At 41.2% G+C, this 25006-nt stretch overlaps 1 protein-coding gene across 6 annotated transcripts in view; it reads left to right on the forward strand.

Moving 5' to 3' along the window:
* LOC139746304 (protein amalgam-like) overlaps nucleotides 1–25006 on the forward strand; it is a 511983-nt gene that overhangs the window by 465199 nt on the left and 21778 nt on the right. For 4 of the 6 annotated variants that reach the window (XM_071657416.1, XM_071657415.1, XM_071657417.1 and 1 more), the window contains exons 2-8: nucleotides 5491–5667; nucleotides 7406–7479; nucleotides 11753–11905; nucleotides 13378–13521; nucleotides 16255–16395; nucleotides 17103–17349; nucleotides 19185–19312. In XM_071657416.1, coding sequence (XP_071513517.1) covers nucleotides 5491–5667; nucleotides 7406–7479; nucleotides 11753–11905; nucleotides 13378–13521; nucleotides 16255–16395; nucleotides 17103–17349; nucleotides 19185–19312 — 1064 coding nt within the window. Of the gene's footprint in view, nucleotides 1–5490; nucleotides 5668–5803; nucleotides 5833–5913; nucleotides 5941–7403; nucleotides 7480–11752; nucleotides 11906–13377; nucleotides 13522–16254; nucleotides 16396–17102; nucleotides 17350–19184; nucleotides 19313–25006 lie in introns of those variants that run through there. The other 2 variants (XM_071657421.1, XM_071657420.1) reach the window with 2 other exon arrangements.

The raw sequence follows: 25006 nt of genomic DNA on the forward strand, positions 1-25006 counted from the left end.
TATTGAGGCGACAGCGCTAACAAGTAATGACTAGTGTTCTGGGAGGGAAACTTTCACTTATAAGAGACAGGAGAGTATTAATGACAACATTTCATGTATACACAAGGCACAAGAATTGAATACTGCTGCTTGTTGTGGTCAACAGCGAAACTAACAATTATAAACAAAGAGGGAATATAGAGAAGCAATTTACGATAAAGTATCGAGGGGCTGGAACACGTGAAGTACCCATGAAAGGTTGAGAGAACTGGGAATATATATATATATGGCCTGGAAGGAAGGGAGAGATGCAAGATGATATACATATATCAGAAAATAGAAGATATGGAGGAAAGAGGCACTGAAACTGAAGTCCTGGAGCATCATGGGAAACATCCTCCTCCTCCTCCTCCTCCTCCTCTAGTGTGGCAGGAGCGTCGTGGGAAACATCCTCCTCCTCCTCCTCTAGTGTGGTAGGAGCATCATGGGAAACCACTAGTGTGCTGGTGAGCTATTTTAGACCCAACGACTGCGGGTAATAGACCATGTATGTATGTGTGTGTGTGTGTGTGTGTGTGTGTGTGTGTGTGTGTGTTTCTGCGCGCGCTCGCGCGATGGTCGGCAGCCAAGCATAAAACTCCGTGTCAGATAAGCTTTTTCCTCCCGTGTCTCCGGCCTATCAGATAAGCCGTTCGTCCCGTGCCTCTCGGAAGCCAATTTCTTATCAGTGCCTCTTGTTTATTTACATCTCCTCCGGCCGTGGGCGCCGTAAAAGGCGTCGTCCGCGTGGTAAACCATTTGCCTTTATAACAGACTTTTTCCTGGGACATTTTCTTTGGGGGGACATTTTTTTTTTTTGTAAATATAATTTTGTATGGAAAAAAGAAATGCTTCATCGAACTTAATTGTGTGTGTGTGTGTGTGTGTGTGTGTGTGTGTGTGTGTGTGTGTGTGTAGTGAAGTTTCACTACCAACCATCGACTCCAAAAACAGATGAAATTATCACACCTGCTGCCCCCCTCCTCTCTCTCTCTCTCTCTCTCTATCCCTCCCCGCACGCTCTGGCTAAGGATGAGGGGTACGACCGTATCACCTTCGGGGCAACAACAGGCAACACCACCACCATCACTACGAAGGTCCTTTTTCATCCGAAAGATGACCTTACCATGGCAGCACCACAGCGTCCAGAGACACACACAACAGGTCATGCACCACCACACACCACAGCGTCCAGAGACACACACAACAGGTCATGCACCACCACACACCACACATCGAGAACACTGGCTCGCTGGTAATTACAGTGCCAGCATCAACGCTGAGGTCGTCCGTCACTGAAAAAATAAAATTGCCTACTGGCAGTAGGGTCTCAGACCCCCAAGGAAACATTCCTGCTAAAGATCTGTGGCAGTTTTGCTATATTTATGATATTCTGTCGCTACAAAGAGCGAATTTGACCTCCAGGGCAGCAGACAAACTTGCGATATAGGGGCTAACGGTATTTCTAAACACTTGCCTAGGCTTTCTAACGGGAAGATCAGCAGTTTGGCGTAACTGTGAATCTTAAGTACAGTCAAGAAACTTTTTTCATAAAAGGAGAAAAATATCTTAGCTGAAACTACCATGCTGGTGGCGGACTTCTCAGTCTCTGTCTTCTGTCACTTACAGACGCGAATCCAAGCTACACCGGTCCAGCCTCCCTAAACGGTCAATCAATCCCTTCCCAGCGTTAACAATCCTTGGCATCACACGCGACAACCCAAGACGCTTACACACCTCACACCGTAAACATCAACACAACACTTACCTGGGTACCACATTATGAACAAGTAAGAGAAAATCCCATGGCAACTTCCACAAGCGGTTCATCCGCTCCAACTTAAAACTACGCGTTTAACCGGATGTCTCCTGTCGCGTCAAAAGCAATTACGACAAAGCTGTACATCACACGAAATAAAGCACCCAGAACAATCACGGGCTGCCCTGTAAACCACCACACATCCAACATCTGCGCAATGAAACAAATTCCCTTCCTATAAAGTCAGTATTCCAACCTCGGTATTTTCCATCCAAACAATACTATAACCAACCACTAAACCCCCAAGTAGGAATGAAAACACTTGATCCCTGCCTCACGCTTCCACAACCTAAACCTACACGCTTCCTTCTCACTTACCGAACGATGACAAAACATATAAACATCGAAATGAACCCAGAAATGCAATATACATCGAAATGACCACACGAATGCGAAGCAACCGCCCCTCCAAACCTACGTTATATTTAGATGACAACCCACCAGACGACTTTCACCCTTCAGAAACTACACTCCCCAGGCATGTACGAGTCACTATTTTCCCGTCTGCGTCAGATCTGGACACCAACCAACACACCAGCATCGTTTCAACACATCAACGGCCCGTCACGCCCAGAGTAAGACTTTCACACTTAAAACGCAGAACATTTACCCCCCCCCCCTCCTCATATGCCCTGCGCTCACCCTAAGAATGACACACACACACACACACGCATATACACATACCGTAGTCGTATTTTACGACTTGTCCTGCCCAGTGGACAGAGCCTCCTCTCTGAGCGATGCGGGACTCCACAAATAGGACTCCTTACTCAGTCCTCTGTTCTTAACGCTACCTCGATAACGCGGGAAATGGCGACTATATATATATATATATATATATATATATATATATATATATATATATATATATATATATTGTGTTACCTGGCTCACCTCCTCATAGTCACAGTTACACCACAAGTGGAGTAATCTATGGTAAGGCTTACCATTGGGAGTACAGTCTCTTCAAAGGCCTTATCGCCCCAAAGGAGTCTACATTTCCCTGCTACTGGAAGTAATGCAACCTTGAACCACAGGAGTCATCAGAGAGAGGCCCTGGTGGGTAACACCAGGAATTGAAAAAATGAAAAGATAAAAAGAAATTGATGTTGGAGTAATTACACGTGAAATCTAATACATACGTAAATATGTCTGTGTGTGTGTGTGCATTCTTTTTATTTATTTAAGCATGCATGTATATACATGTGTGTATCTATTTTTTTCTCTTTTTTTTTGGGTGGGTGGGTGATGGGAATGGAAATATCAAATGTATTTGGGACAAAGGAAATAATTACCATTTGGTGGGTTCGGTGTGGGTGTTGAGCCCTGTGGCACGAACGGGACATGTGGTAGACAGACGCGCCGGCCATGTAGTAGAGGTGTGGTAGAAACGCAGTCCATGTGGCAAATGCGACAGACAGACAGGTCGTGCGGTGGTGGCGGCAGCACGTGTGGTAGACGCAAAGACCGCCTCATGCTCGAGGCGGAGTATGAGGCGGGTTCGAACCTTCTCTCTCTCTCTCTCTCTCTCTCTCTCTCTCTCTCTCTCTCTCTCTCTCTCTCTCTCTCTCTCTCTCGTCCCTGCTGGAGCCAGGCTGACGCCGATAGACATAATGCGGTGTGTTGGAGGCGGGGTCACGTGACCGGCATCCATCCGCTGGCTCCGACTTGTAGAGGCTCCTACGAGGCAAGACGCCCGAGAAACAGGGACGAGAGAAGAGAGGAAATTATCACATGCGCTCGTGCAAGAAGATATAATCCAATCACGTACAGCTGGCGCCCTCTGTAATGGCTGGGAAAGGAGGTTTTTTTTTTTTGGGGGGGGGGAGGGGGAGAGGTAATCGCCTCTCTCCTGAGCATTCGCTTGTAAAACTTGTTTTTTTTACATCAAATCCCAAACGCCTCTCACAATCAGACTCCTTCCTGACGGATGATATTCCTATGGAAGCCCATTTCTCACCGAGTCTCATCCTCAGTCACTTTGCATTTACTTGGGTTGAATTTCGTCAAGGACGTGTGCCACAACTTCATAGTTTGTCTAGGTTCCTTCCCCTTGTAAGATGATTGCAATCACCCCCATGGCTTTCTACTGCCCAAATGAGCTAGGCAACACCTGCAGGCGTATTCGGGTACGAGTCCAGCCAGACCTTCTGTCAAGCCATTTCCATAGACCAAGAAGAGTGTTGGTCCCAGGAGAGTACCATTTGGCATGCCACTGGTACAGTGTTACCACCCAACCCATTTCGAGAAAGGAACTCTTGACACGCTTGCTGAGCTTCCTTCTCCAAAGACAAATTTTCTATCCAATGCAAGGAGTCTCCCCCCTTCCTCTAATTCCTTACTGAAGATCCACCTTCTTTACCCCCCCCTCCTATGGAGTTGTACAACGTCAAATGCTTTGCCGATAGTCCCAGAGGCATCGCCCATCCTTATCTTTTCGTCTGACATGGAGCCTCCCTCACAGAACTCTTTTAAGAGGTGGTTTGTTACGCATGTCTTCCTTTTCCCGAATTTGTGTCGTCTCTCGCTCGCGTTGTGTCTCCTTGGCTTGCTGGTCGTCTGCTCTCGTGCTCTACAGAGCACACTTGTCGTGGGGTTGTGGGTGACGCAGAGCTCTGTGCAACATCCCTAAAAGACCGGTCTGAAACTGGCTCTTCAAAATGTCTCCCAGCCACATCTCGAAGAGTACAGTAATTTAGGCTGTCTGTCGAGGGTTATATGCACACTTCTTCAGCACGTACTGAGAAATCTCATCAGTAACACAAGCTTTATTTAAGGCTCTTTAGCAGTCTGTCGAAGGCTATTCTAGAAATTTCATTCCAAAGACCTGCTCTTCCCTTCCATTTCACTGGTGTGACAGTTACAGTGTCTCTCACCGTGATAACATTTCACTGGTGTGAAAGTTACAGTGTCTCTCACCGCGATAACACTTGTGGACTTGGTTCATTCCCATCAACGTATACGAATACAGCATCCTCTTCAACTCAACCTCCCGAATCCCTTAGCCTGATTAGCTGCTCCTTAATGTGTGTGTGTGTGTGTGTGTGCATAACTCCCATACCGTGTACAGGATGCACTTCACTAAGGCTCAGTACTGCAGTATCTGTGTCTTACAGTCTCCAAAAGTGATTTTATATTTTCACTCTTAGGTACTAATTGCTGTCCATTGTAATGCTGACTAGGTTACTGAGAGGGATTCTGTCACCATATATATATATATATATATATATATATATATATATATATATATATATATATATATATATATATATATATATATATTCATTTATTATACTCTGCTGCTGTCTCCCGCGTTAGCGCAAGGAAACACGAATGGCCCAACCCACCCACATACACATGTATATACATACACGTACACACACGCATATATACATACGTTGAAAGTATATATATAAATATATATATATATATATATATATATATATATATATATATATATATATATATATATATATATATATAATTTTTTACTTGATCGCCGTTTCCCTCGTCAGCGAGGTCGCGCCAGGAAACAGACGAATAATGGCCCATCCACTCACACACACACACATATATATATATATATATATATATACATATATATATACACATGTATTTATTCATACTAACAGGTTTTCATTTCTACTTTTCAGCACACTCGCAGCCAACATACGATGTGGAGTACCCCGACTATGAGTACGATGACGTTACTGAATACGAGGAAGAATACCAAGTCCCAGAGGATCCCCCGACATTCCTCTCCAACTCGCAGAAGTTTACGGTTGAAGTGGGTGGAGTCATCACATTCCCATGTGATGTAGAAAACCTAGGTGAGTACTCTGCTATCTTCAGTCATCACATTCCCATGTGATGTAGAAAACCTAGGTGAGTACTCTGCTATCTTCAGTCATCACATTCCCATGTGATGTAGAAAACCTAGGTGAGTACTCTGCTATCTTCAGTCATCACATTCCCATGTGATGTAGAAAACCTAGGTGAGTACTCTGCTATATTCAGTCATCACATTCCCATGTGATGTGGAAAACCTAGGTGAGTACTCTGCTATCTTCAGTCATCACATTCCCATGTGATGTAGAAAACCTAGATGAGTACTTTGCTATATTCAGTCATCACATTCCCATGTGATGTGGAAAACCTTGGTTAGTGCTTTGCTCTCTTAAGCTCAAGTCATAAGCCATTTATGAGAATATTTTTCAATAAACTTTTGTTTGCAGCTGTATTACTTAATGTTAAAGATATCAATTTTGCTATACTGTTAGCTTTATCAGGGTTGTATATGTGAGTGAGTTTGTGAATATGCATATATTTTCTTTTTCAACCCCTCTTAGTCACTTAATATATTCCTCTCATCACATTCAGCTTTTTAGAAATATTATTCTATGCTGCATGATGTACAGGAAATTTTTTTCTTTGCCTACTCTGAAGACACAAATACACAAATGACTGTTGCAACATGCTTTCCCTGTTTCACAAACCTTCTTTCTATTGTTCCACTGACTTCCCTTATTGTCCTGTCTCTGATAATATGTTGCCCCCTCTATTGCCTCACTGTTCCCAAAGTCACTGTTCCGCGGCTCATTTTCTTTTCTCCTCAAACCTAGAAAAATATTTTTTTTTTAGTTCTTGCACCTTTTTTTTTCCCCTCCTCTTTTACTCCTGGGTGTCCTAGCAATGGGCAGTTTTATTTGCTGAACCCGCACCATCTTCCAAGAAACCCCATGTGCCTCCACGTTGCTATATGTTTCCAGTGTTGTTTCAATTCTGAAATCTCTTTCCTTCATGGAAAGTGGCTCGTTTGGCAGTACATGGTGTGCTAAAATTCAGAAATGGTGTAGAATGAAGATCTGTAACTTTTTCACACTGGATTCTTTTTTCTGCTTTTGCAAAAAAAATTCATTGAGAACCCACTGCTTATGCAACAATTTTTACTGAGAACCCACAAATCTAGGAATTCTAAAAATCTTCAACCTTGAAACTGTAAGGATTTCAATGTATATTCTACAGTTTTCCTTGCAAGTGTTTGACAAAGCTGATCAAGGTATTTGTAACCCCTCACGAGTAAGAGGTTTACAAAGAAGAAGTGGAGGAGACAAGAAGGGAAGGACCACAATGAAGATGAAAACACTGAGTGAATGAGGTTGCTGGAAGTCTGAACAAGCAAGGAGGTGCAAGGCGAGAATGCGATTAAAGTGACTGGTAGCAGTGTGGTATACAGAGGGCAATGTGCTGACAATGTACTGAACCAAAGCATAAGAAGCAGCAACAGGAAACCATGGAAAGGTCTTTGAGGTTTGGATGTAGATGGAGAGCTGTAGTTTAGGAGCATTTCACGACACCTAGAAAATGGATGTGAGCAAATGTGGCCTTTCTTTTTTTTTTTTTTTTTTTGTCTTCCCGGTACTGTCTTGGTATGTGGGGGAACAGCAAAGTAAAAAGAAAAAAGTTTGACAGGAGACATTTTTTTTCTATGTTTTAAAGTAGTAGGTTTTATAGATATACACATATAGCACAAATTGCTTCTACTAACTATAACTGTTATCACCACAGGTGACCAGGTGCTGATGTTTAAGCACAAAATGCTTAATAACGGAGACCGAATGCTGTTTGTTGGAGATATTGCTGTGAGTACTTCGGTTGCCATTCAAGTATGGCATGTTCTTTTTAACTTTAGTGAAATACAAATTTCAGGGAATATACACATACTCCTCCCCAACCCCGACCCATGCAGCCAAAACATGGACATGGAATGAGTCACAGGGGTCAAGAATCCAGGCTGTGGAAATGAGCTGTCTGACAGACATGAGCATGCGGTGTGACTAGGTGGAATGAAAAAGAAATGAAGGGGTGTATCAGAGATGTGGTGTGGCAGGGAATGCAAAGGGAATGATGGAGTGACAGAATGGGTGAAAAGTGATATAGTGAGGTGGTTTGCGCACGCGAAAAGAGAATGTAAGACTGGGAGTTTACAAGGAGAGTGTATGATAGTTCTACTAAAGGGACTGGTATGAGAGGGAGACCAGCCGTGACATGGGCAAATGGGGTGGAGGAATACTGGAAGGAGAGATACGGTGGAAAAATGTGTGGAATGGTGTATGCGAAGGAGGCATGTAGGACAGGGATAAGGGGAGACTTTTACTGTGGCCACCCCTTGGTGGGAGCTTCCAGTGGCAACAGGCACCAGAGAGATAGATAGCATGTAAAGTGCCACTGTATAAAGGCAAAGGGGATAAAGGTGAGTATTCAAACTACAGAGGCATAAATCTGTTGAGTACACCCAGAAAATTGTATGTGAGTGTATTGACTGAGAGGGTAAGGGCATGTGCAGAGCATCAGACTGGGGAGGAGGAGTGTGGCACCAGAAGTGGTAGAGGATGTATAATTCAAGTGTTTATTTTGAAGAATGTGTATGAGAAATACTTAAAAAAACGGAAGGCTCTGTATGTAACATTTATCGATCTGGAGAAGGCACATGATAGGGTTGATAAAGATGTTTTGTGGAAGGTCTTAGGAATATATGGCATGAAAGATAAGCTAATAGAAGCAGTGACGATGCTGTTTCCTGTTAGGCAGGGTGGCACAGAGGGATGGATGAAGGCAAGCAAGTATGAATATGTTCCCTCCATTCTTTATTTCCCAAAAAAGAAGGAATAGAGAAGGGGGCCGAGTTAGATTTTTCCTCTTAGGCTCGGTCCTCTGTTCTTAACACTACCTCGCTAACATGGGAAATAGCGAATATGTATGAAAGGAAGAGAGAGAGAGAGAGAGAGAGAGAGAGAGAGAGAGAGAGAGAGAGAGAGAGAGAGAGAGAGAGAGAGAGAGAGAGAGAGAGGATATATATATATATATATATATATATATATATATATATATATATATATATATATATATATATATATATATATATGGATGAGAGAGCTTGGGAAGTGAGTCACTTGTTCGCTGATGATACAGCGCTGGTGGCTGATTCGGGTGAGAAACTGTAGAAGCTGGTGACTGAGTTTGGTAAAGTGTGTGAAAGAAGAAAGATGAGAGTAAATGTGAATAAGAGCAAGGTTATTAGGTACAGTAGGGTTGAGAGACAAGTCAACTGGGAGGTAAGTTTGAATGAAGAAAAACTGGAGGAAGTGAAGTGTTTTAGATATCTGGGAGTGGATTTGGCAGCGATTGGAACCATGGAAACGGAAGTGAGTCACAGGGTGGGGGAAGGGGCGAAAGTTCGGGTTGCGTTGAAAAATGTGTGGAAGGTGAGAACATTATCTCGGAAAGCAAAAATGGGTATGTTTGAAGGAATAGTGGTTCCAACAATGTTGTATGGTTGCGAGGCGTGAGGAGGGTGGATGTGCTGGAAACGAGATGTTCGAGGACAATATGTAGTGTGAGGTGGTTTGATCAAGTAAGTAATGAAAGGGTAAAAGAGATGTGTAGTAATGAAAAGAGTGTGGTTGAGAGAGCAGAAGGTGTATTGAAATGGTTTGGCGACATGGAGAGAATGAGTAAGGAAAGATTGACAAAGAGGATATATGTGTCAGAAGTGGAGGGAACGAGAAGTGGGAGACCAAATTGGAGGTGGAAAGATGGAGTGTGTGTCAGAAGTGGAGGGAACGAGAAGTGGGAGACCAAATTGGAGGTGGAAAGATGGAGTGAAAAAGATTTTGAGCGATCGGGGCCTGAACATGCAGGTGGGTGAAAGGAGTGCAAGGAATAGAGTGAGTCAACGATGTGGTATACCTGGGTTAACGTGCTGTCAATGGATTGAACCAGAGCATGTGAAGCGTCTGGGGTAAACCATGGAAAGTTTTGTGGAGCCTGGATGTGGAAGGGAGCTGTGGTTTCGGTGCATTATACATGACAGCTAGAGACTGAGTGTGAACGAATGTGGCCTTTGTTGACTTTAGCTAGCGCTACCTCGCGCGCATGTAGGGGGGAGGGGGTTGTCTTTTCATGTGTGGAGGGGTGGCGACAAGAATGAATAAAGGCAACAAGTATGAATTATGTACGTGTATATATCTGTATATGTCTGTATATATATATATATATATATATATATATATATATATATATATATATATATCTCATTTCCAGCACATCCATCCTCCTGCGCACATCTCTATCCATAGCCCACGCCTCGCAACCATACAACATTGTTGGAACCACTATTCCCTCAAACATACCCATTTTTGCTTTCCGAGATAATGTTCTCGACTTCCACACATTTTTCAAGGCTCCCAAAATTTTCGCCCCCTCCCCCACCCTATGATCCACTTCCGCTTCCATGGTTCCATCCGCTGACAGATCCACTCCCAGATATCTAAAACACTTCACTTCCTCCAGTTTTTCTCCATTCAAACTCACCTCCCAATTGACTTGACCCTCACCCCTACTGTACCTAATAACCTTGCTCTTATTCACATTTACTCTCAACTTTCTTCTTCCACACACTTTACCAAACTCAGTCACCAGCTTCTGCAGTTTCTCACATGAATCAGCCACCAGCGCTGTATCATCAGCGAACAACAACTGACTCACTTCCCAAGCTCTCTCATCCCCAACAGACTTCATACTTGCCCCTCTTTCCAAAACTCTTGCATTTACCTCCCTTACAACCCCATCCATAAACAAATTAAACAACCATGGAGACATCACACACCCCTGCCGCAAACCTACATTCACTGAGAACCAATCACTTTCCTCTCTTCCTACACGTACACATGCCTTACATCCTCGATAAAAACTTTTCACTGCTTCTAACAACTTGCCTCCCACACCATATATTCTTAATACCTTCCACAGAGCATCTCTATCAACTCTATCATATGCCTTCTCCAGATCCATAAATGCTACATACAAATCCATTTGCTTTTCTAAGTATTTCTCACATACATTCTTCAAAGCAAACACCTGATCCACACATCCTCTACCACTTCTGAAACCGCACCGCACATTGAGGACAATGTGTGGTGTGAGGTGGTTTGATCGAGTAAGTAACGTAAGGGTAAGAGAGATGTGTGGAAGTAAAAAGAGCGTGGTTGAGAGAGCAGAAGAGGGTGTTTTTGAAATGGTTTGGGCACATGGAGAGAATGAGTGAGGAGAGATTGACCAAGAGGATATATGTGTCGGAGGTGGAGGGAACGAGGAGAAGAGGGAGACCAAATTGGAGGTGGAAAGATGGAGTGAAAAAGATTTTGTGTGATCGGGGCCTGAACATGCAGGAGGGTGAAAGGAGGGCAAGAAATAGAGTGAATTGGAGTCATGTGGTATACAGGGGTTGACGTGCTGTCAGTGGATTGAAGCAAGGCATGTGGAGCGTCTGGGGTAAACCATGGAAAGCTGTGTAGGTATGTATATTTGCGTGTGTGGACGTGTGTATGTGCATGTGTATGGGGGGGGGGGCCATTTCTTTCGTCTGTTTCCTTGCGCTACCTCGCAAACGCGGGAGACAGCGACAAAGTATAAAAAAAAAAAAAAAAAAAAAATATATATATATATATATATATATATATATATATATATATATATATGCGTAGAAATGTATAGATATGTATATGTGCGTGTGTGGATGTGTATGTATATACATGCGTATGTGGGTGGGTTGGGCCATTATTTCGTCTGTTTCCTTGCGCTACCTCGCTAACGCGGGAGACAGCGACAAAATATAAAAAAGAATATATATATATATATATATATATATATATATATATATATATATATATATATATATATATATATGTATGTACAGGTATGTATGTGCTTTGAACCTATCGCTAAATCTATGTTCTCTTATGCTAAGTGGATGAAGTAAGCACAAAACAGGAATTCTAAAGGGTTCATATGACCATATTTTCAACACCACGTACGATGAAATCTAATCGCATCCTTGTCTTGTTCATGTTACAGTTGAAACGTGCATCAGCAAAATTTACCAAAATTGGCAATTCGTTTCGTTTGACTGGTGTGACCAGACGCCATGCTGGCAAATATGTTTGCCGCATTGAAACCAACCCAGTCGTTGAGCTGGTACACACACTAAATGTGCAGTATCCAGCAACGGTAAGTTATAGATGATGTTTGTGTTAGTCATGATTTATTTTAAACCACAAGAGGTAGTTTAATCATTGAAGACTCTAAGGCCCATGCTAAGGTCTAGTTTAGATATAGGTTATGTGAAAATGCAATAAAATAACCTTCTGTTGTTACTAGTACAAAGACCCTTAACCCTTAAATGGTGGTTACAACATCAAGAGGATGGTTATGGGAATGGAGGCCAATATCTTAGGATTCCATTTTTCCTGCCTTTGTGAAAGCCTTCGGCTGACACAGCCTTTAAAGATCTCTTCCATTACAAGACTTACAAGGCGAAAGACTTAATTCTCTTCTCAGTACCCTTGCAATCATCAATGCAGATGCACACCCCTGAGCTTTCAGGTCATCCATACAGTGGCCCCCACAGAAAATCAAGATGATTCTTGGATGACCTATCATATATTGCACTTGTTCAGGAAAGTGAATAAGAAAAACAGGTGAAACATATAAATTGCTTCTAAGAGATTGGTTTTAAGTCGAGGAAGGTCAAAATGGGATCTCTCCACCCGTGTCTCCCCACCACCTTCATGCTCAGTCATTCTCATGATGTGGAAGAGATTAGGCAACACCTGCACCTAATTTTCTCTTTATGTAACCCTGGGATGATGGAGGGCTTTTCTGGAAACATGCAAGTAAGAACTCGAATAATTTTTCTGAGCATATTTCACTATTACAGATATAGTACCACAGTTTGTGGGATATCACTTTGTTGTCATAGTGTAATATTTCTACACTTCACCACCAATGCTTTGCCTGTGTGAAGAAATAAGAGTAAACAGAGACAAAGATAAAAAGAACCTCTCTGTCTTTCTCTTCTATCTTTCGGTGAAGAAGGCTAGCCCAAGGTGCCAGAATATATCCCACCTCCCTCTCGTGTTTTAGTGCTCATCATATAGTGTATTCAAATGTATTTTATTCACCACCAATACTCTAGCAGTAAAAGAAGAGAAAAATTAAGACTTCTAAGTCTTCCTCCCTTATCTTGAGCTGTCAGATGTGTCACCACGCCCCTTCTCTTGCTTACTCTGTATTCCACTCAGCCAACACAAAAGTAATTATCATTACTATTCAGGAATATTTTCTTACTTTTGCCAGCCAGTCAATCAATTCATAAAGATTTTTTTCTTCCTCGCACATATGGCAAAAGGATTTCCATACCTGACCTGTCCTTTAAGTGCTATTTGCAGTGAAAGACTTGTTTCAACTAGTTGCAAGTTTAGCCTTGACCTATTCAGTTTGTGGGATAAATCTTAAAATATTTCACCCAATTTACTCATTACTGTATTTCATGCATTTGTCAGTCAGTCACATTTTGTTACAATTCTTTGACTTCATGCATCCATTACCTGCTTAGTGTTTTCACAGGTACTGTGTAAGAAGTGAACCAGTCCTTCAAAATACAGTTTTCATTTTATTGCTATTATGTCAACTCTTTCCAGATAAAAAGCAAAAGTAAGGAGGTTCAGCGAGTGGTTCAAGGAGCAAGTGTGACCCTGGAATGCCTTGCAGAGGGTAACCCACCTGCTGCCATTACCTGGAGCCGTCATCAAGGACACATTCAATCTGGAGTACAGTCTGTGGAGGTAAATACTCCAATTGTGTTTTTATGACGCATTCAGAACATCTCCAGACCATACAGTAATGATTCAGCATACATACATAAACAACACAATGTCTTTCACAGACAGATATATACCATATTTCACAGACTGTACAGTAATTTGCCAATAAATATATATCGTCATTACCATATACTCCTATAACCCCAGGAACCCTTTCACTTAAGTGACACCCTCAGCTTCAAGGCTGTGCACTACTTCACTTACGTGAGATATGATGGATGCCTTTAGAATTATTAGATCCTTGAGACTGCACTCTGTTTTTTCAACAGCCAAGGGTGCAGCCTCACTTGCAGTGCAACCACAAGGCAGAGTTCAGTAACACCTCATCATATAGATTTATACTTACTGCCCTAGAAGTTCCTGTATTTATGAGACTCCTGCAGCACATAGGACCGTGAGTCATAAAGTGTTGTGATAGTGTCTATGGATAGTGCAGGGCAACTGAATTGGAAATGTTTGATGTCTTTTAAAGAAGTTACTTTATCATGGGCCTGAAAGCTTCTGGGAAGTGCTAAATTGGAGTTTGTTGTGATGTAGGGATGGGTGATGTTGAGATGGGAAAGTGTGATTCATGTAGGTTTTTCACAACTGATATTCAGGGGGTTTGGCTTGATTTTTAAAAATTTTTGTGTTGTTGCATGAGTATGTTTATGTGTGCTTTGGGAGGAGAGAAGTCATTGGACTGGATTAGAAGTGGTTCATGTGTGGGGACTTGGTTGGTGTGAACCTTCTGTAATGTGTCCCTTAGTAGGTGGCTTCAGGTTTTGTGGTTCATTATGAGGAAGGTGTGCCAGTTGGCTGCTTGCCTTTCACTGAATACATTAGTGGTGGTGTTGTATAGAGATCTGATTTGTTCTTTGATTTTGAAGACATCATATGGTTTTGTTTGAGCGGGTGTCATTGTTTTTTGAGGTAATATTTCTTTCTATGGCATTATGGTAAATGGTTTTTGCTGTCTTGGCTGATGTTAATATAGTGTGAGATGGTATCATACAGGGATGAGAAATTACCTGCAGTGAATTCTTGCAGCTTGGATTCCATGTACTGTGTGACTGCTGGCTAATCTGCTTTCCTGTAGTTTTTTTTTCCTTTTGTTTAAGGTGGCTGTGTAGTCTGGGTGGGTTACATTTAAAGTTATCAGAATGGGTATGTGGCCACAGGAGAGTTCATGTAGAGTGCACCATTTGATCCTTATGTGCAATGCTGGTGAACAAATACTAATGTCTAGTAAGGTTGGCTATGATCGAAGGGGGAATAACTGGGTGCCTGGCTGGCTGGTTGTATAGGCTGAAATGTTAAAAGGGTGCAGTTGATTTATATTTCATCTCTGCACTCTTGGGTGGAAGTGTTGAGCCATGGAAGATGGAAGGCACTGAAATCTCTAAATATATAGAGGTGTTTGGTGTGTTGGTCAGGTTCTGTAGTTGAGAAGAGTATCTGGAAGGGCAGGTGAAAGGGGGAGGATGTGGAGTAACGTTGTAGTTGGTGCCAAGTATTTTTTTTTCAGTTTTATTGCTTGTATTTCACAAGTATAATCATTGTGTATGATTTGTTTTGTGTTTGGAGTTGCATCATGAATGGGATGATGTGGTGACAAATATGAATCCCCCACCTAGTCCTTTTTGTCTGTCTTTTCTCAAGGTTTTGTCATTATAGAAAGGTGGGAATGTAAATCTGGATGAAAGTCTGGTTTCTTGTTTTAGAGCTATGTGTATGTTGTGTTCTTGGAAAATGTTATTTAAATGTGTGTGTGTTTTTTATTCCATTTGCATTTTCTTTTTAAGGACAGTTCTTTATTCGATGCTGCTGTTGGGTATTTGTGCTGGGAGCATGAGGGTTTGGGAGGTAGTTTTGGATGTTTCTTTCAAAGTGGTTGCTGCATGTCCACTGCTCCAAGTAGTCTTTTATGGAAATAAATCATGTCCATTGGGGGTGGTTCTACTGAAGTAAATGGGTGCAAATGATGGAGTAGTGATTCTTGGTGAAGGGGGTTTGGCACTTTGGTCAGATTTCCTTTGGTGGTGCAGGTTTATGGTTGATGTCACCAGCTGGCATTAACTACTGAGAAATGATGACTGGGGTATCATCACCTAGATGTGAAAAAATGTTTGTGATTGTGTAAAATGTCTGCATAAGCCCCATGGTCCAACACAGCAGCCAGGAACATCTCAAGGCAGTGTTTCATTGAGTAATTTTACAATGTTGAAATTTTTACTTGCTCTGTAATATATGCCTTCAAGTAGCATTCATCTTCTGAGAGTCAGGTTAAACCATGGTGTTACTTCTTACCTCATAATTCAACGCTGAGGCAAATCTTTTTTTTTTTTCACTCTTACATTTTCACACAATGCAGTACTAAATGCTTCACTAATATGACTATCCAATGCAAGATGGAGAACTCCCCAAATATTTGAGTGATACTGACTGATTTTTTTGACATTTGAAGATTTTGAGGCAGTGACTTTAAATGTTTTATAAAGCTTCTTCTTCATGAACCATCCAGCTTCATGTGCCGGAAAATGAGTATGCAATGAAGTATCTCTAAAAACACTATGTATTGCTAGGTATTAAAATGTTATAAGGTATTTGATAATTATATTTAGCTGCACTACAAGACTTAGCAATGATAGAAAATAAAAAAAGATGAGATATTGCTGTTGCTTGTGTATTAATGATTAAAACTCATCCTTTCAGGACATGAGTATCACCCTAGAAAATGTTGACCGTCATGTTGAGGGAACATACATCTGCACAGCCTCAAATGGTATTGGAGACCCAGTTTCTGCTAGTATGAAAATTGAAGTTGAGTACCCTCCTGAAGTCACCACTGAACAGGTATACATGTACTTTACACTGTTTTCGTGGTATAGCCCCTTTTCATGTCTACCCCCAAAAGAGGGAAACACATTGTTTATGCTATGCTCCTTTTATTTCATTCATTCCAACAATCAGCACATTTATCCTGAAACAAAATGAAGATGCAGGTGAACTTGACCCATACAGGTATGGAAAAAATTTAGACTGCAGCACCTCTGAACAGTGTGCGGAATGCCACCATACACATCAATGGATGAGATGTTATTTCCTCAAGGCAGAAGCAGGCAATTCATCAGTATTTATCATATACCTGTATGCCCCAGCTACAATGAACAGAAAATAAAATATAATGGTGTGCACAACCTGGCTGAGGTGACTGGGTAAACAAACAATACTATAAAATCTGAATACTCCATTTGCTATCGATAAATAAGGTAGTTTCACTGAAGAAAAGAAAAGGAAGTAGTGATAAGATTTGCTAATGGCAAAGAACTGAAAAAAAAAAAAAAAAAACACACTATATTTGTTGGATGGATACAATTGGGGATGTAGTCTTTTTTGTTGACACAATGCTTGAAAATACTGAACATGTTTGTTGACCAATGAGCAAAGCTTATCATTTGGAAACTTTTTCAGCATTACACACATATGGCATACTGAAGTAAAGTTTTTCCTATTAGATGTGGTAGACAGGAATTAATTTTCTCATTTGTCCATCCCTTTAGGCTATTCTTCATACCAGTGAGGGTGATGAGGCAAAACTGATGTGCATTGTTCATGGTCGTCCTACTCCCCATGTCACCTGGACCAAGGATGGTCAGCAGATCAACCCTGACCACCACATTACTGAGCATGACAGCCTCCATCGACACACTCTCACCATCCACAAAGTTAGGGAAGAAGATTTTGGTGACTACATCTGCACAGCTGAGAATAGCCTAGGACAGAAAGAATATACCCTCACACTGACTGGTAAGTGATACTGCATTTACTTTTAGTGTCATGTAGTTTCATATTTGCTCCATAAAGAGGTTCATATATATACATTTGATGCAAAGTGAAGGCATGGTGAAAAAGAGCATGACCAATCCAGTAAGGAAGAAAAAGGTAGATGGTATGCAGTCTTGAGAGGGATGGATTTAGATTTTTCAGATGTGGTAAAAGTTTGTAAGGTAGCATTTTGATTTTAGTCGTATGGGGCTAGAAATATGAGTGGAAAATTAATATCAAACTAAGGAAGTTGAGGATGAATGTTTGCAACTTCATTTCCAAGAGAAGTTAGACATGATGCAAAGGGAAATCAATGAAACAGTGCAAGATAACATGGAAACAAGTAAAAGATTTTGCAGCACAATATATACAAGTTGTGAAAAGAGACGTAGAGCACAAAAGAATGAAGAATTAAGGGATATGGTTGAGGAGAAAAGCAATCTTCTAGAAAAGAGCACTACAAGGAGAACAACAAGTGTAGGATATAAGATGAGCTCCAGGCAAAAACTAGACAGAAAACAAAGAGCTGGAACTGTGTTTGTTATACCGTTATAATCTTCAAACTTTCTCTTTTAAATGAAATATCAAATAGTCCACTTATAGCACACACTGTATGGCTATTTTCCTTACAAAAAGTTCAACACTACCTTATGTTCTAGGTAAACTGGAACATGCAGACTTTAGCAGAAAATAAACATCACCATCCTTGCCAAGAGAGAAGGTGGCCTAATAAAAGCATGTGATTCAGTATGTGTAGGGCATCTTGGCCATGCACCACCCATAGAACATTTGTCACAGAATACCACATTACAGCAATCTCTCTTGCTGCTTTCCACAACAATCCTTTCTTACAATTTGCCTGTCACATGGGATCACTGTACAGTGGCAGAGTTCTTTAGTAGTTCAGTGATGGATTTGTGCCAGTGCCCATGGCAACTATGATCTCCAAACTGCTTACATTCAAAAACCTGTAGATGTTGTGCCAATCAATTAAAAAGGATCATAATAAGAAGTCAGCAGCAGGTAAGCAGTTTTTGCATACAATGTGCAGTACAACAATGTTGCACACAAGTTCCTAAGTAAAGCTTTTGTGCTGTTTATATGTTTAACAATGGACGTGCTGAGAAAGCCTGCAAGCAACATACTTTGAGTGGGACACCTATCCCAGAAAAAAAGAGGGAAACAAGCATCAACAAACAAGAACATGGGTGTCACTGCCGACAGGGTTATGGGAGCACACTACCAAGTTACCAACCACATTGTCCCATTACAGCTGAGCCAAGTCTCCATAATGAATATATGTTGACTTCCTAAGCAAAAGGAAGCTGTGTGACTTTTATCTAGACTAGCTGATTAAGGAATCAGATGAACCTCAAATCAAGTTCCATTACTATAATGATGTCTTTAGATAGCAGTTTAACATCTCATTTGAGCCACAAGGACTTATTCTGCACATGTGACGACTTTGATGGCAAGAAACATTAATAATCAGGATAGGGTTGCAATCTCAGTAATAACCATCATTACATTATAAGAATGTACTCATTATCATTAACAGAATTATGTCTGTATGATATGACTGTTTTACCATGTTTAAAAACAGTGCTAATCATATAACTAAATCATGCCCATCATCATCATATCCTACTCTTCTCAATATGGGCACTTTGCCTTCTTTTGGCTTATTCTTAAAAAAGAAAAGACAGAAAACCATAGAGAATGGTAGATGTTGATGAGAGAGTGAAAAAATTAAATCTAATATATTACAAGTTAGAAAAAGTACTAGACAATCATTTTTGTTCAATGACTTTTTGCAGGTCTTCCTAAAACTCCAAAAATGACAAGCAGTCCAGCTGGTGGTGAAAGAACATCATACACACTCACATGGGAGACTGAGAGCTACACTCCCATTGTCCAGTACCGTCTACAGTACAGGAAATTCAAGGTAGATGAATTTCTAATATGCATTGTTTTCTATAACACTTTGCATGCTTCTGAAAATCTTTGTGTGGCTGACAGAAGTAAGTACTAGTAAAACAAAGTAAAGATAATGACATGATACATAACAAAAGATCTTCTGTCTTGTTGTATTACAGGTAAAGTATAACATGAAAATTCTGGTATTTGCATGAGGTAACTAATAAATGGGCCACTTCTCAACCAAGAAAGGCTGTACAGTGGGAACTACACAAACTTAAACTGGCAGTGATCAGTGGTTTGGAAAAAGATGAACTGAATAAGAGGAAAGGGATACTAGGGAAGGGGAGCATAACATGACTACATGAAATAAAGAACGTATTAGATAGAAGTGTAGAAATGAAATAAGTTATGATTACTGGCTGCCATGGGACAGAAATTAGATCATAAGCTGATGCAGCTTTTCTTCATTCCTGATGCCACCGTACATTGTGGGAAATGGCGATCAAATATAAATATAAAGAGCACTAAATTTGGTTGAGGCTTTCTAAGGCCTTATGTACCAAAGTACTTGCTGAAGTTTCATGCAGCAACACATCTACCTTCCTCCACACAACTCTATCTATAGCCCATGCCTCACAACCATATAACATTGTTGGAACCACTATTCCTTCAAACATACACATTTTTGCTCTCCGAGATAACTTTCTCGCCTTCCACACATTTTTCAATGCCCTCAGAACCTTTGCCCCCTCCCCCACCGTGTGACTCAATTCTGCTTCCATGGTTCCATCCGCTGCTAAATCCACTCCCAGATATCTAAAACACTTCACTTCCTCCAGTTATTTCCATTCAAACTTATCTCACAACTGACTTTTTCCTCAACCCTAATGAACCCAATATCCTTGCTCTTATTCACATTTACTCTCAGCTTTCTTCTTTCACACACTTTACCAAACTCAGTCACCAGCTTCTGCAGTTTCTTACCCGAATCAGCCACCAGTGCTTCATCATTGGCGAACAACAACTGACTCACATCCCAAGCCCTCGTATCGACAACAGACTGCATACTTGCCCCTCTCTCCAAAACTTGCATTCACCTCCCTAACCACCCCATCCATAAACAAATTAAACAACCATGGAGACATCATGCATCTCTGCTGCAAACCGACATTCACTGAAAACCAATCAGTTTCCTCTCTTCCTACTTGTTTACATGCCTTACATCCTCGATAAAAACTTTTCACTGCTTCTAGCAGAATGTAGGTTTGCGGCAGGGGTGTGTGATGTCTCCATGGTTGTTTAATTTGTTTATGGATGGGGTTGTTAGGGAGGTGAATGCAAGAGTTTTGGAAAGAGGGGCAAGTATGAAGTCTGTTGTGGATGAGAGAGCTTGGGAAGTGAGTCAGTTGTTGTTCGCTGATGATACAGCGCTGGTGGCTGATTCATGTGAGAAACTGCAGAAGCTGGTGACTGAGTTTGGTAAAGTGTAGGAAAGAAGAAAGTTAAGAGTAAATGTGAATAAGAGCAAAGTTGTTAGGTACAGTAGGGTTGAGGGTCAAGTCAATTGGGAGGTTATTTTGAATGGGGAAAAACTGGAGGAAGTAAAGTGTTTTAGATATCTGGGAGTGGATCTGTCAGCGGATGGAACCATGGAAGCGGAAGTGGATCATAGGGTGGGGGAGGGGGCGAAAATCCTGGGAGCCTTTGAAGAATGTGTGGAAGTCGAGAACATTATCTTGGAAAGCAAAAATGGGTATGTTTGAAGGAAAAGTGGTTCCAACAATTTTGTATGGTCGCAAGGCGTGGGCTATGGATAGAGTTGTGCGCAGGAGGGTGGATGTGCTGGAAATGAGATGTTTGAGGACAATGTGTGGTGTGAGGTGGTTTGATCGAGTAAGTAACCTAAGGGTAAGAGAGATGTGAGGAAATAAAAAGAGCATGGTTGAGAGAGCAGAAGAGGGTGTTTGGGCACATGGAGAGAGTGAGTGAGGAAAGATTGACCAAGAGGATATATGTGTCGGAGGTGGAGGGAACGAGGAGAAGTGGGAGACCAAATTGGAGGTGGAAAGATGGAATGAAAAAGATTTTGTGTTATCGGGGCCTGAACATGCAGGAGGGTGAAAGGAGGGTAAGGAATAGAGTGAATTGGATCGATGTGGTATACCGGGGTTGACGTGCTGTCAGTGGATTGAATCAGGGCATGTGAAGCGTCTGGGGTAAACCATGGAAAGCTGTGTAGGTATGTATATTTGCGTGTGTGGACGTGTATGTATATACATGTGTATGGGGGTGGGTTGCTCCATTTCTTTCGTCTGTTTCCTTGCGCTACCTCGCAAACGCGGGAGACAAAAAAAAAATATATATATATATATATATATATATATATATACACCTCACACACATGAGGGGGGAGGGGGATGGTATTCCATGTGTGGCGAGGTGGCGATGGGAATGAATAAAGGCAGACAGTGTGAATTGTGTGCATGGGTATATATGTATGTGTCTGTGTGTGTATATATGTGTACATTGAGATGTATAGGTATGTATATTTGCGTGTGTGGACGTGTATGTATATACATGTGTATGGGGGTGGGTTGGGCCATTTCTTTCGTCTGTTTCCTTGCGCTACCTCGCAAACGCGGGAGACAGCGACAAAGCAAAATAAATAAATAAATAAATAAATAAATATATATATATATATATATATATATATATATATATATATATATATAAATATAAATATATATATAGGGAGCGGGGGGCTGGAAATCCTCCCCTCTCGTTTTTTTTTTTTTTTTTTTTCTAATTTTCCAAAAGAAGGAACAGAGAAGGGGGCCAGGTGAGGATATTCCCTCAAAGGCCCAGTCCTCTGTTCTTAACGCTACCTTGCTAATGCGGGAAATGGCGAATAGTTTGAAAGAAGAAAAGATATATATATATATATATATATATATATATATATATATATATATATATATATATATATATATATATATATATATTATCCCTGGGGATAGGGGATTAAGAATACTTCCCACGTATTCCCTGCGTGTCGTAGAAGGCGACTAAAAGGGGAGGGAGCGGGAGGCTGGAAATCCTCCCCTCTCGTTTTTTTTTAATTTTCCAAAAGAAGGACCAGAGGGGGGGCCATTTGAGGATATTCCACAAAGGCCCAGTCCTCTGTTCTTAACGCTACCTCGCTAACGCGGGAAATGGCGAATAGTTTAAAAGAAAGAAAAAAAAATATATATATATATATATATATATATATATATATATATATATATATATATATATATATATGGAGAGAATGAGTGAGGAAAGATTGTTGACAAAGAGGATATATGTGTCAGAGGTGGAGGGAACGAGGAGAAGTGGGAGACCAAATTGGAGGTGGAAAGATGGAGTGACAAAGATTTTGAGTGATCGGGGCCTGAACATGCAGGAGGGTAAAAGGAGTGCAAGGAATAGAGTGAATTGGAACGATGTGGTATACCGGTGTCGACGTGCTATCAAATGGATTGAACCAGGGCATGTGAAGCTTCTGGGGTGAACCATGGAAAGTTCTGTGGGGCCTGGATGTGGAAAGGGAGCTGTGGTTTCGGTCCATTATTACATGACAGCTAGAGACTGAGTGTGAACGAATGTGGCCTTTGTTGTCTTTTCCTAGTGGTACCTCACACACATGAGGTGGAGGGGGTTGATATTTCATGTATGGCGGAGTGGCAATGGGAATGAATAAAAGCAAACAGTATGAACTATGTACATGTGTTTATATGTACATGTCTGTGTGTGTATATATATGTATAAGTTGAGATGTATAGGTATTTATATTTGCATGTGTGGACGTGTATGTATATACATGTGTATGTGGGTGGGTTGGGCCATTCTTTTGTCTGTTTCCTTGTGCTACCTTGCTAATGCGGGAGACAGCAACAAAGCTAAATAATGATATATATTTTCATACTATTCGCCATGTCCCACGTTAGCAAGGTCGCGTTAAGAACAGAGGACTGAGCCTTTGAGGGAATATCCTCACCTGGCCCCCTCCTCTGTTCCTTCTATAGGAAAACTATATTGTTTAATTTGTTTATGGATGGGGTTGTTGAGGAGGTGAATGCAAGAGTTTTGGAGAGAGGGGCAAATATGCAGTCTGTTGTGGATGAGAGGGCTTGAGAAGTGAGTCAGCTGTTATTCGCTGATGATCATGTGCTGGTGGCTGATTCGGGTGAGAAACTGCAGAAGCTGGTGACTGAGTTTGGTAAAGTGTGTGAAAGAAGAAAGCTGAGAGTAAATGTGAATAAGAGCAAGGTTATTATGTTCAGTAGGGTTGAGCGACAAGTCAATTGGGAGGTAAGTTTGAATGGAGAAAAACTGGAGGAAGTGAAAAGTTTTAGATATCTGGGAGTGGATTTGGCAGTGGATGTAACCATGGAAGTGGAAGTGAGTCACAGGGTGGGGGATGGGGCGAAAGTTCTGGGAGTGTTGAAAAATGTGTGGAAGGCGAGAACATTATCTCGGTAAGCAAAAATGGGTATGTTTAAAGAAATAGTGGTTCCAACAATGTTACATGTTTGCGAGGCATGAGCTATAGATAGGGTTGTGTGGAGGAGGGTGGATGTGTTGAAAATGAGATGTTTGAGGGCAATATGTCGTGTGAGGTGGTTTGATTAAGTAATGGAAGGGTAAGAGAGATGTGTGGTAATAAAAAGAGTGTGGTTGAGAGAGCAGAAGAGGGTATATTGAAGTGGTTTGGTCACATGGAGAGAATGAGTGAGGAAAGATTGAATATGAGGATATATGTGTCAGAGGTGGAGGGAACGAGAAGTGGGAGACCAAACTGGAGGTGGAAGGATGGAGTGAAAAAGATTTTGAGCGATCAGGGCCTGAACATGCAGGAGGGTGAAAGGTGTGCAAGGAATAGAGTGAATTGGAACGATGTGATATATGGGGGTTGACATGCTGTCAATGGATTGAACCAGGGCATGTGAAGCTTCTGAGGTAAACCATGGAAAGTTTTGTGGGGGGCTGGATGTGGAAAGGGAGCTGTGGTTTCGATGCATTATACATGACAGCTACAGACTGAGTGTGAACGAATGTGGCCTTTGTTGTCTTTTCCTAGCGCTACCTTGCGCACTTGCGGGGGGAGGGGGTTGTCATTTCATGTGTGGCGGGGTGGCAATGGGAATGAATAAAGGCAGCAAGTATGAATTATGTACATGTGTATATATGAATATGTCAGTGTATGTATATATATGCATACGTTGAAATGTATAGGTATGTATACACGCATGTGTGGACGTGTATGTCTATACATGTGTATGTGGGTGGGTTGGGCCATTTTTTCATCTGTTTCCTTGTGCTAAGTCGCTAACACGGGAGACAGTAACAAAGTATAATAATAATAATAATAATAATAATAATAATAATAATAAATGATAATAATAATATATATATATATGGAGGCTCCAGTCATGGACAAAAGTTCACATCAAGGCTGGGCCTTAATTGAAATATAGTGAGGATTATGAAAGGGAAAAAGAAGAGACAAGGGAAAGTATTTGCTAATTTTGGAGGAAGCTAAAACCTGTCTTTTACAATGTGCCAGGTCATATTTATTGGGAAAGGTATAAGAAGGTAGAGAGTTCCAAACCTTCAAGGTGTACAGAAAGAAACAGTTAACAAAAAAATGGCCTACTTTTGAGGTGCTAACAGCCAC

Source organism: Panulirus ornatus, chromosome 64, assembly GCF_036320965.1.
Source record: "Panulirus ornatus isolate Po-2019 chromosome 64, ASM3632096v1, whole genome shotgun sequence".
Taxonomy (NCBI): Eukaryota; Metazoa; Arthropoda; class Malacostraca; order Decapoda; family Palinuridae; genus Panulirus; species Panulirus ornatus.